This window comes from Pseudochaenichthys georgianus, chromosome 23 (assembly GCF_902827115.2).
Source record: "Pseudochaenichthys georgianus chromosome 23, fPseGeo1.2, whole genome shotgun sequence".
In the NCBI taxonomy this organism is placed as follows: domain Eukaryota; kingdom Metazoa; phylum Chordata; class Actinopteri; order Perciformes; family Channichthyidae; genus Pseudochaenichthys; species Pseudochaenichthys georgianus.
Genome location: NC_047525.1, coordinates 6,370,271 through 6,382,942, shown reverse-complemented (window position 1 = coordinate 6,382,942; position 12,672 = coordinate 6,370,271). Strand labels below are relative to the sequence as shown.

General features: G+C 41.7%; 1 protein-coding gene across 1 annotated transcript in view; it reads right to left on the bottom strand.

Annotated features, from left to right (window-relative positions):
* Positions 1-12,672, bottom strand: part of wnk1b (WNK lysine deficient protein kinase 1b) — a 90,748-nt gene that overhangs the window by 36,889 nt on the left and 41,187 nt on the right. Inside the window, exon 3 of the mRNA XM_034112475.2 lies at positions 3,840-4,012. Within this exon, the coding sequence (XP_033968366.1) occupies positions 3,840-4,012 (173 nt within the window). The remainder of the gene's footprint in view (positions 1-3,839; positions 4,013-12,672) is intronic.

Sequence of the window (12,672 nt, the reverse complement as noted above, 5' to 3'; positions counted from 1 at the left end):
TGGCTGTTATTTATTTTTTAATTATTACGTTTATTCTGGTTTGTTTTGTGTTTGTATCTTGTATTTACATTATGTTGCGTGAGCTTATCTCTCTGTACAGCACTTTGGTCTGAAGGTTGTTAAAGTGCAAACAAATAAAGTTGGATTGGATTGGATACTAAGACAAACAGATGTTGCTTTATTTTACATTTAGTTTGTTTCAATTTGGATACAAACAAGAGAATGAGAGACAGCCATTTGTTTATGTATCTGACTATTTAAAAAGGAGAATAAATTGAAGCAGCCATTTAAACATTTAGTAAATGTTGCATTCATATAAAGGAAACAATCCCATTACAACATAATGTAAATGTCCCACTCCAAGCAACTTGTAATGAAACGATAACAGCCATGGTAATGCACGTCATTAGAGCCTTTTGGATGTGCTTTCTAAGTGGGAGCTGCCCATTATCCTCACCCCCATGGGTGGAAGGCAGGGAGGCTTCACAGAGCCGACACAGATCCACAGCAGTGGGGGATCACATCGTGTGTACATTCCGACCGTTCCGACATGTGGGAAAAACCCTCCTGATTTGATGAAAAGACAATTTATGACTTCATTTGAACCTGAAACTGTTCCCAATGTTCTCCAGTCAGGTGGAGACTTGTTTGTGTTGCTCTGTCAAATAAAAGAGCTCATCCTTGATGTGTTCACAGCGTTTAATTCAATGTCCTTGCTGCTAAATCTACACACGGTGTTGTTGAGCAACTGGCAGCTGAGTGAAATGCTCAGGAACTCTGCAAAACAGTTTTGACTGGCAGTGAGCTGAGATCCAGACTGCAGGTAGAAGCTCAGGTGGACTCTGCGTCAGAATCAGAGCAGATTCAAAGGCATTAATAAGTGGCATTTAGAATTAGAATTTAAATAAGCAATTACTTGTCTGTGTCTAAACTCCATTGAGGGAATATCACCAACGCTAATGGCATGACTAACCCTGTAGAACGATGACAGCATGATGGGGTCTAATCACCAGACTCCTCGCCTTTCTTGAACGTTGTACTTGTTCAGACCATTATTGAATGAGTGTCTCCTGCATTATATAGACTCTATATAATGCAGGAGACACTCATTCAATAATATTACAGAGGCAGTTACATGAGAATCAGGCCGGCAACAGACAGGGTGTCCTCTCGTCTGTTCCTCTGATGAACTGTAGCTACTAGGGATGCCAGCGATTATTCGATTATTCGCTACCGTCTCCATAATCGAATATTATTTTTAAAAATCGATTTTATTTATATATATATATATTTTTTTTTATTTATGTTTTTTTTCTTCTTTTTTTTTCTGGCTTAGTTTCAACCACAATATATATATAAATATATATATGCTAATAATAGTAATAGTATTAATAATTGTAAATCGGCATTGGTCACAATAATCGAATCGAATAATCGATTATTATTCGCCAGGGCTGCCGCATAATCGATTTTGATCATGGTCAGTTTCTGGCAACCCTAGTAGCTACACAGGGGTTATTGGCTATACTACAGTACATACTGACACCAGGTGCAGTTCACTGTGAACAACGTTAACCTGATAACAGTCAGTCAGCCCATTCCTCCTACAGTGGAGTAGAACCACATTAGGGCTGAACCAATCATGTTTCTCATATCAATTAAGCTGCAGAGTATTTTCTCCAGAAAGCAACATTGTTTGGTCTAGAAGTTCTCCAGAACCCACTGAAAAGGGCCCGTCACAATTTCCCAAAGCTTCATGTCTTTGAGAGTTAAAACTGCTTATCTTTTCTAAACAATGGAAAATACATTTAATTGAGTACAGCGGGAGATAAAGGAGAAGCACATGTTGACAAAATGTCACTCTGGACTGGAGTTTGTCTCTTTTATATTCTTTTACTATTTACCTTTAGAAGTTGGACGGAGGAATTGATCAGACAGAAATAGCTTGGTGGATTCCCATATGCTCAAAAGGACTGTTCCTCTGGGGCATGGAACACATTTCAGGCTGAAGACAATACTTTGTGGATTTCCTTAGGACCAGAGCTAACAATGCACAGCTGCATGACTTCAGTTTTTATGATACCCTTTCAAACCTCTTCCTCCCATAAATCTTATAAGAAGCAGTGGATTGTCCGCCCCCTAACCTTCCTTTCCTTTACCTAGCTGGCCTCCTCTCCCTCGCCTGTCTCCTCGGCTTTGTTTCTCTCCCGTTCTGAAGTCAGAGCGGTGCTGACAGAGGCATGGTACAAGGCATGGCTCACACTCAGCCATGCTCTCTTTTCAACAACCATACCAAAAAACAGATACAGTTGAAGAAATATGTGCATACACAGTACATGTATGTATACAGTATTTGAACAGTGCACATACACGTTTGAACAGATAAGCCACACACCCATGGACACACACAGATAAGGGGCCTCCAACTGATGCTGGTCAGTGTCTCCATCCTGACCGCCACCCTCCCTTCCTATCAGTCCTCCCTCTCACCGTCTCACTCTTTCCCAGCACCTCAGCACACAGCAGCGCCTCTCCTTTCTGAGGCTGCCTCTGGAGGACAGCCATATGTACAGTGAGGGACTGTTTAAAGGGCACATTCCCAAGAGATGCCTGTTAGCTACTTTTCAAATGTAAATATGTTCTGGTTTCCTTTCCTAAATGGATATGTTTTGTGTAATTGAAATGTGTTCTTTCTCAAACATGCTGGATCAGATGCAGCATGGCAAACATCTGAATATTGTAATACCTATACATCCAGTGGAGGGTGCTGCTGTGCTGCTGGATGAATGCTCTGTCTCACTGTGGTCACAGGTGTTTCATTCGTGTGTCACTCTGCCTCGGACCTAAAACCAGCATATCTAGTTATTCACGTGACCTTTGACTTCGTATCTGTCCTCTGTTCCGCCTCTTTAGCCGACTGTCTCAGTGTCAGCTCCTCACATTGTTCACTGTCTCCTTTCCTCTTTCTGTGACTCTGCATAAAACTAGTCTGTACCCCGCCCCCCCCCCCACACGCCTGGCTTGGTCTCTCCCTCTGTCTGGAATGAGAGGAATCTGCAGCAGAAGCAGCAGCTGGCAGGTGGGCCCATGTCCCACCATGCATTGCGTGGGGCACGGCGTGCGCCACACACCCTGCATTTAGCCTTTTATTGTGTGAGGAGCTCAACAATCACATTGTCATTCATGGACACACATCTATTCTGTACAGGGGAGTGGCATGCAGTCATGGCATGGACAATGACACAGACGCATTGATTCACTACAGAGCATTGTGGGGAGGGGCGACGCTGACAGACCCCCCTAATATCAGCATTCACACCAGAGATGTACAGCTCACCACACGCAGAGAAAGGATTCTCATCTTATTTGACACACCTTACTTGGGAGGTGGATAGATATTGATTCATTACAGAGCATATGTGCAATGCCATTCCACTCATAACATGTAATGTGTACATAGACAGACATGACATCAACCCCATAAAGACACAGGCACTGCACTGCCGGGATGCGACGTGCTGAGATGAACATGAAGAGGAAAAGATGCATATTAGGTTGACAGGAAAGAGGAAGATCCAGGTGTTAACCTTCGTGGTGGTGAGTCATCATCCGTAATGATGGTGCTCTTTAGAAGCAGGGGAGAGGAGGTTGATAGGAGTGTGTGCAGATTCCCTGTGAAAGTGTTTCACATGATAACGCATAGTCTTTGTATTACATTCAGACAGCTTTTCTGTTGTACCAACTGAAAACATAGTTGATCAGCCTTTCCAAATGACACAGCAATAGTGAATAAACAGAGGCAGCTACAGAAAAGACCCTTTTCCTTCTCATGTACTCACGTTTTAAGTGTGCCAGATGTCATGAGCTCTGTGACCAGAACAATACATTTCTTTCCTTTGCATGGGCCCTCCCAGGAGTCATAGAAGCGGACAATGTTAGGATGCTGGAGACCCTTCAACATCCCGGCCTCCTCTTTGAAGCGCTGGCGCTCCGACTTGGATAGTTTGCGATCCTGCACACAGAAAAGAAGAGGAAAATGAGTCGTACATAAATCAAAAATACTAAGGAAACATTATCAGGAATCTAGAAAGCATTTAGCTGAACACAACATGTATGTATAGAACAACTCTATCATAGAGAGAGCGATGGCAATCAAGTTAAGGGAGTAGAGGGTTTAAGGGGGCGGAGAGGCAAGCTAATCAACAAAAGGAACAGCGTTGGATAATAACTTCTTTTACTCTGACGCAACATCGCTAGAATGCAGATGCACTTAGTAATTACATGCTGCACCAGAGTAGGATGTGGATAGGGATACAACAGTAGACTGCTCCGTTATCTCAACTCAAAGAAGCCACGGAAATCTGTCAGAGTGAGACTTCATGTTTGATCGATTCCTTTTCGTCGTGAAGTACATGCTTCATTTTTCTGAGATGTACTTTGTGACACGTGGTTCGAAACAATGTTTATAGATCGACTGATTTGACTTGCAGGAGGGAATACATGGGAATGAATGTGTCGATGTCTTCTTTCTTATTTCCCATATCTGATATGACTGACTTGTAACTCCACTGTTCTCATAGGGAGTTTGTAGACATGGATGTTTTTTCTCCCGTACAAATTGGACTTGTTTGAAATCATTCCTTATTAATAATATATGGCTGCACTAAATGTACTTTCTGTGGTTTCACTGTTTGCTATAATTATATCCAATGGAACACATGTGGCCGTGCTCATAATGCTACACTTAGACAATTACAGAAATGACAGAACCGAAATATTACAATTTGAGATGATGGCACCAGAAACATGTATTATTAATGACCAACACCTTGAGGGCGATTTCCTCCCAGATCGCATCATCCCACCAAGAAGCACTCTCCTAAAAAAAAAGGAACTTCCAATCCACAGCTGCCCTGTGTGTCCTTCATACTTTGTTTTGTTTGGATCTGGCCGATAACATCGGCACCACGCTTTAACCGAGTCTTTATTAGCAGCGGTCCCAGCCATTCGGCGTGACCCAAACAAGCGGAAGTTACTGTCAACATTCTTCCATCCCGCGGACGTCAAGCTTCTTAGAAATGTCCCGCTCACACACTCTTTCATGGGCATTCCAGCTCTACCACTGACACCTCAATAAACAAATATGCAACGGGAAGTGTGGGTGTGTCGGAACCTTTAAAGACGTGTGAGTGTGTTTGCATTTATACATCGACATGTGTGTTAAAGGTGTCATTCGTCTCAAGGAGAAAACTAAAAAGCCACCATTACTTTGTTGTGGACATTTTGTTTGGCACAAGTATTAGGTATTCGGCTTGTTTATCAGCTTTAGAGGGTAAGCTTAGTTGCCTTGTCTGACTGTTTTTGCACATTGATGTTTCTTTTTCTTCTTCAGCTCTGTGTCGAACCACAGGTGACACATTTAGCTCATCAATGCACCAAGAATAAAACATAGTTGCCTGGAAACGACAAAATAAGGTCAAAAAACACAAAAAAGATCAACCACAAAAACCACAAAAAAGATTTACAACAAAATATGGTCTCAACTTCCCATGTGACTAGGTTCTTAAGTGATCCATGCAGAATATCATAAAGTACTCAGAATAACCTGTAGTTACAGTAAGTTGTGTGAAAAGAAACAGAGTTAATAAAAAAAGGGATGCTCCAATTGCAACAAAGAGATATTCGAGCGTTGGAAAGAAACGATGCCACACATCCAGAACGTTTAATAATGTCTGTGACCCTATTAGAGGATGACATGACAGGAAGGTGAACAGACGGATTAGTTTGGAGACCAACACAGAGAGAGCAGCCGGAGTGACACAAAGGCTGTTTGTTGGATAAAAGATACAAACAACTGAGTAAAGTACAGTGGGAGTTTTATTTTGTATTTTTAGAAGCAACTGTATTTTCAAAGGGATGCAAGATCAGACGTTGGACACCTACAACATGTCAGGATTATCACCATGACAACCAGTTTTAAAAAGAAGGGCACATTGTCTAAAATTAATTGTAGTTTTTTCTTCAATAAATCCAAAATATTCAAACAGCTTTCATATATATATATATATATATATATATAGACTTTTTTTTTTTTTACATTGCATTGTTTTATTTGAGTGCTAGATTTTAATATGTAACAAAAACACATGTTTTTAAAGCTACAGTACTGTAACACCAAATCCCAAAATGTTGAGGTAAAGTGGTACTTTATCTCCAACCAAACAGCGCTGAGGATTCTGCCAGGTCACGGTGTGCAAGTCTTATTTCATGTTATAAAGCTATTAGGAAAACCTTGTGAGCTGCTTCACAGATTAGGACAATTCTCTGAGGTGATGATCTCATATTGTCACATTGTATAACCCGGGCCTCATTTATATCATATGACTTACACACACTTTACACAAAAAGCGGGAGAGAGAAGGTCTGAAAGCTTCAGTGTGGTTTTAAGTGCATTAATGTGTGTGTGTGTGTGTGTGTGTGTGTGTGTGTGTGTGTGTGTGTGTGTGTGTGTGTGTGTGTGTGTGTGTGTGTGTGTGTGTGTGTGTGTGTGTGTGTGTGTGTGTGTGTGTGTGTGTGTGTGTGTGTGTGTGTGTGTGTGTGTGTGTGTGTGTGTGCGTGCGTACGTAAAAGCTTATCCTTTCATCCTACAGTATAGCAGCTACTTCACTGATGATATCCCATTACTAGTAACTGACACACAGAAACATTCATATGCTTACCAAGCCATTCTCTAGGCTTTGGCAGCATCCAGGGAATTTAGGAAAGAAAAGTATGATTTTAACATCAAATAAACAGATGCTCTTCTTTCAATCCAACTGATGATGCTGGGTTTCCGCCCATTTATTACAAGCCTACAGAGCCAAAGCTTCAGGGATTTGTACTAGTAGGGGTCGAGTGATTATCGGCCTGGCCGATTATCGAGGCCGATATTCCGCATTTTACAGATTATCGGTATCGGCCTTTTTTCAATCAAATTGCCGATACAACTTTGGCCGTTTCTCTGGCTGCAGTCACCACTGTTCATGAGCAATGTCCCACCCACAGCGCTATCTGATAGGCTATTACTGAAGTGTCAATCAATACTGAAGATTCTCCGGGCCGCAGCCAGCCAGAGAGGCGGGACCTTCTCAGATTACAGGCAGGTGCGAAGAACGCAGACACTATGCGCTGGGACGACTGCTAGTGGAGCCTCGCAGCAACTCTGCTTTCTGCACCACAATCTGGTGCTGCTGAATTGGGACTACTAAATGAGTGAGACTCAAATATCAGAAGTTCAGAACAAGTTTTAGTAGTTTTTATTTTTACTTAATTTACTTTACTCAGGGTCACAGAGAGGAAACCAGTTTTAAGATGTTGAAAAGTTCATTAAACATAAAAAGGCATTTCAAAGAAGTTGTGTTATTCTACATTTCGACACCAAGATTTTCTGATTTTACTGCAAATGTATATCGGTTCCAAATATCGGTTATCGGTCTCCTTGATTAATAATCGGTATCGGCCTTGAAAACGCCATATCGGTCGATCCATAATTTGTACACAAGTAGTGCACTCCTTTAAGGTACTCAAAAGTTGTGTGCAGAACATAGTATGCGCTTGAGAGAGGGGGTACGCACATGATGGTGAATGTAAAGTCATTTACTTATAGCTGTATTTTCTTTTAAGGTTACCCCTTTCCTGTAGTGTGTTTTTTAGGTTTGTGTGCATGTAAATGGTCTGCAAAGGCTAAAGTCCCTGTGTTCCCTACAGAGGGAGGTTCTCTCCCACACACAAAATGCATCCAAGGCTAACTTACAGCAATATGGACTTACTGTTAAAGTGGACCTGCTATTCTCAATCTAGTGACAAGCCACCCAGTTTAATGTAGTTCAGGGTTTTTTATAACTTTTCCTTTTGCCCTAAAAAAGCATTATAATTATGAAACACAATCATACATCTTCTACGCCGGTGTGATGACTGGGTAGTATGCGAAAAAAGATACAGCCCAAACCCAGTACTCCCGTTGTCTGAATCCCACTGTATTATGATCACATGACCCTGCCGGTGGTCACATGACAATAGCTTTTGGTCACCTGACTAACTGGAAGCAGACATTCCATTTCCCAGCAGCACTTAGTGATATGGGTGTTCAGGGTCTTTCTGTTAGACACCTCCCTCAGGGCAATCGAAGAAGACTTCTCCCTCTCTCTCTCTTACCGAGTGTGAGTGTGTGTGAGTGTCTTCATAGATGTGAGCAGAGAAAGCAGACAGCAAGTCTAAGGGGGCTGCCTAATCCATTATTCCTTTTTCATTGTACTATAAATGACTACACAACTCGAACATACAGTAGAGGCTTTGTAGACATAGTAAATGCGTATGTTAAAGAACTATATATAAATAAACAAAATTATTGTTGGCATATTAGTATTTAAGGATTTAATTTGATCCATGGCTCATGAGTATTTCTGTTGACAGTGGTTATTTTTCTTTCTCTCTATCCCAGCTTTTCAGCTCCGAGCTTCAAAACATCATGAGACTCGAATTTGTCCAACTCATAAATAGGCACTCACTCTCCTCTCTATCTTTCATACACACACACCTACAGTAAGCCCAGCTTCAATCTTTTGCTATCTTCCTTGAGCCTAACTGAGAGCTAGAAATAAGCCAACTATACATCCCTGCGTGAGTGACAGCTCCAAGTCAGTCTGCCCTATGTCTGTACTACACACACACGGCTAAGTGTGCAGAAAGTGAATCTGCAGTTTTAAAGCACTATTCAGCTTCCTGCAGCTAAAAGCTGACACCCTGTAATCAACGCGTCTCGTCTGGACTCCCGACTGTGCTCCAACACTCAGTGATCATCTGCTCTCGTCTGCTTTGGTCTGTTGCTCTCCAGAGAGCCAGCAGCACACACACAGCGACAGATGGATGGAGGTTGCAACGGGAGAAAACAGTGTGAGTGCCAGAAATTCAGACAATAAACACTCAGACATGTAAACTGGTACTCTGCTGTGTTACAACAAATACTATTAAGTGAAGTCTTTACAATTTCTGGGTGCTGAAAGTCACAGGATGTTGTCTAAAGTGCTTATCTCTCCAGGGGCCAGTGGAAGCCTAAATATAGCATACATAGTTGCATAAGATTGTCTTTGTCACTTATATAACAGCAATTTGTTTTAACATAAAGGAAACATATCCATAGGAGAATATGAGAAGATGTTACACCCTCAGAAGATGTTTAATCCAAAGTCATGTCAAAATGTTTACATTTAAGACCCGTTACATGCTGAAGAGTCTGTAAGTGTTGGCAACCCTACAACTGGACTGTTGAAAATGGGTGTGGTATTTCTAAGGAATTAGCATGAATAAATGTTTCTCTTTCAGATGAAAGAGCCCATGACATTTAGCACGACTTGAGTGACAGTTTCTGTGGAAGCTGAAGAATATTTGCTCAAGCAAAAACCCTCTTACCCAATCACATATTTCCATGCAACTGATATAGAGATAGTCAGTAGAGTTACATATCTGGATCAACATTAGCACTTTAGCTGCGTGTAAATAAAGAAATCCAGGAATGCCTGGACGACATTTCTTCAAATGTGACTTCTGAAATGACCTTTGTTTTAAGTCTGAATAATCATCGTTTGGTTTTCACCATGGAACACGGGACATGGAGGATGATACATAAAGGGATCACACTAAAGTGGCACATATTTAGGGAGGTCATCATTTAATCCCAAAGAAAGCTTTGTCCCTTGTAGGATGCATCATTATGACAAAGCCGAGCCAACAAAATGCTTAACAAAACACTTTCATTGCGGAATTAATTTAGAGATTATTTTTGTTAACACCACATGATGGAAAGTACTCTGTCCGAGGTCTGCATCTGCCCCTGGAAATAAATGTATTTTTCTTTTCCTAAAATCATGCATGACCTAATGGTTTAATATGAAAATACACACATAAAACCACTATTTGCATACTTTTTTCTACTGGAAATTAAACCATTTTTGGAATCCAACTTTACTCATACACTTCTCATCCCAGTTTCACTGAAATGTGGTGCTGACCCACTTCGAGGTTCCTCTGATCAATGTTCCTAGCCCTGACCCAAATGTTTAAGAATGTCGGTCTGTAACTGGAGAGAAAGGTCCGGACCTGTAAATCTTGATCACATTAAGCCCCTGGGTCGCATGAATGAGCCGATTTGTTTCTATACACAGTGAAGACCTACGGTGAGGCTGCACGGGGGCACATGCATGAGTGTGTCTTCAAGTGCATGAAAAAGACCCGGTGTGTTCCATTAGTATATAGCTTTCGTGTCTCTCAGACCCCCTGCACTCTGGAAACACTCCCCTGCAGAGAAGCACAAACCCCCTGCAGCACATGCTCTCACACACACACACACACACACACACACACACACAGCTTTGTGCACCAAAAAGACACACACAAGTTGTACCCTGCGCACAAAAACCAAAACCGCTCAGAGATCTTTTCCACGGCAGAGAGAGCATCTGCTATGAATAAGAATAATTAGAATGATTGAAAAGAGGACGAATAAGTTCCAGTAAAAGTCAGAGGGGGGGGGGAAGTGAAGGGGACTGATGTCATCGTTTAATCGACATTTCAGCAAAACGAAGGAAACACAAAGATTTGAGTTCACTAGTTCACACCCTCCTCTTGAGATGGTTTTGTTCCTTTTTCTCCTCTATTTATTGTTACTCTTTCCAACTGCCATGCTCACTCTTTGTCTCTACCCCCACCTCTTCCTTTTTAGGTGGTTTTTGGTTTCCCATCAATCACCACTCCACATATTGCAGTAACCAGTGCCATGTGGCTTTATGCGTGTGCGACACACACACACACACACACACACACACACACACACACACACACACACACACACACACACACACACACACACACACACACACACACACACACACACACACACACACACACACACACACACACACACACACACACACACACACACACACACACACACACACACACACACACACACACACACACACACACACATTGGGAATCAGGATGGTTCACCATCAACTCTTGTGTGTGTGTGTGTGTGTGTGTGTGTGTGGTTGTGTGTGTGTGTGTGTGTGTGTGTGTGTGTGTGTGTGTGTGTGTGTGTGTGTGTGTGTGTGTGTGTGTAGTACACTGTGTACTAACTGGTGTTAACAATAGGTCCCATCTCAGCCTGCCACTTACTCTGCAGCCTATTGTCTCATCTCTCTGACACACACACACACACCCCCCCTCTCTGGTCACGCCTCATCTCCTCCTCTTCCTCTTCTTGCTATTTATTTTATATGCTTCCACTCACTAGCATTTACTCACTGTATTTGTTCTCGCATGTTTCTGCGAAGTGGGATTTCTGAAGAACACAATCACAATGCATGTCAGAGGTAGCCTCTCTCTACACACCCGGCGTCACTTCAGCCACTTGACGGCGTGGTCTAAGGATAATGAGAGGAAATGTGACGATGATGAGGACCTGGTGCTGTAAAGCTCTTCCCCTCAGAAGTGTTCATCCTGAGCAGAACAGCACGCCATGCACAGCGAATCACATCGTGCCAGGAATGGCCCCACATTTGGAAGTGAAAAGAGATGTCTTGCCAGACTTCCAGAGCTCTTTCTGTGAACCCGTGACCTTCAACTTGCAAAACATCGTCTCTAAACCAATAATGCACAACTCCCGAATCAGCTGAGCGGACCTGTTCCAATATCTGGGACTATAATAAAGCTCTATTCATTGATTGTGGTTTTGATGAAAATGATTAGCAACCAACAATGGTCTCCTTTGTGGCACAAACAGGAAACAGAGATCTAATGAAGTCACATGCAATAAACAAGGATTCAGAGATTTACAGTCGGATTAAAAGGTATTTTTGTGTTATTTACTTCAGCTTTATTATTACATTAGTATGCCAGGAGAAATCCTAAATACATTTGGATTGTCTGGATAGGACAATGTGTTTGTAGAGAAAAGGAAACATTTGAAGTACAGGATAGTGCTGTAAATAAAGTTTTTATCCATTACAATTAGGTAGAAAATGCACTGAACTATTTGATAATCATAGCTTACAAAATACCTGTAAAATGTGTTGAAAAAAAGTAGCATCTATTTGTTCCTTGTTTGATACAACAGGCTGTAAAATGCTCTTTGAAGTGTAATGAAGATTCATTTGAAACACGAGACATACAAAAGAAAAGGCGGTCGTTTATCAGGCCTGCCTTGAAGGGGGGTACTGCGAAGGCTCTGAACTTTGAAGAATGTGACCCTTTTAATAGAGAAGGTCATGTGTCATGTGTCAAGTGTGAGTTAAGCATTTGTGTACCCAAGTTCTAAACTATAATGAATGAACTTTAGACTTTTAAGAGCACAAGTGTCTAAGTATGTTTGCGTGTACAAGGTTGCAGTCTTAATATAGCATACGTCCTTCTGCCTTCTTATTAACAGATCTTAAATAAACAGACTATGTCAACAGATATAATCCTGCAGCTCAGACCTTTAAATCTTTTTCCCTATCAAGACATTTAAGTGAGTAACAATGACAAGTAAAAGCACTTCGGGGATCCTATACGTATGCTGTGGGAGGATCATGGACACAATCCCTACTAAAGCCTGCTAAAATACCAACAGATGCTACCAAGTTCATTTCCAAGAAA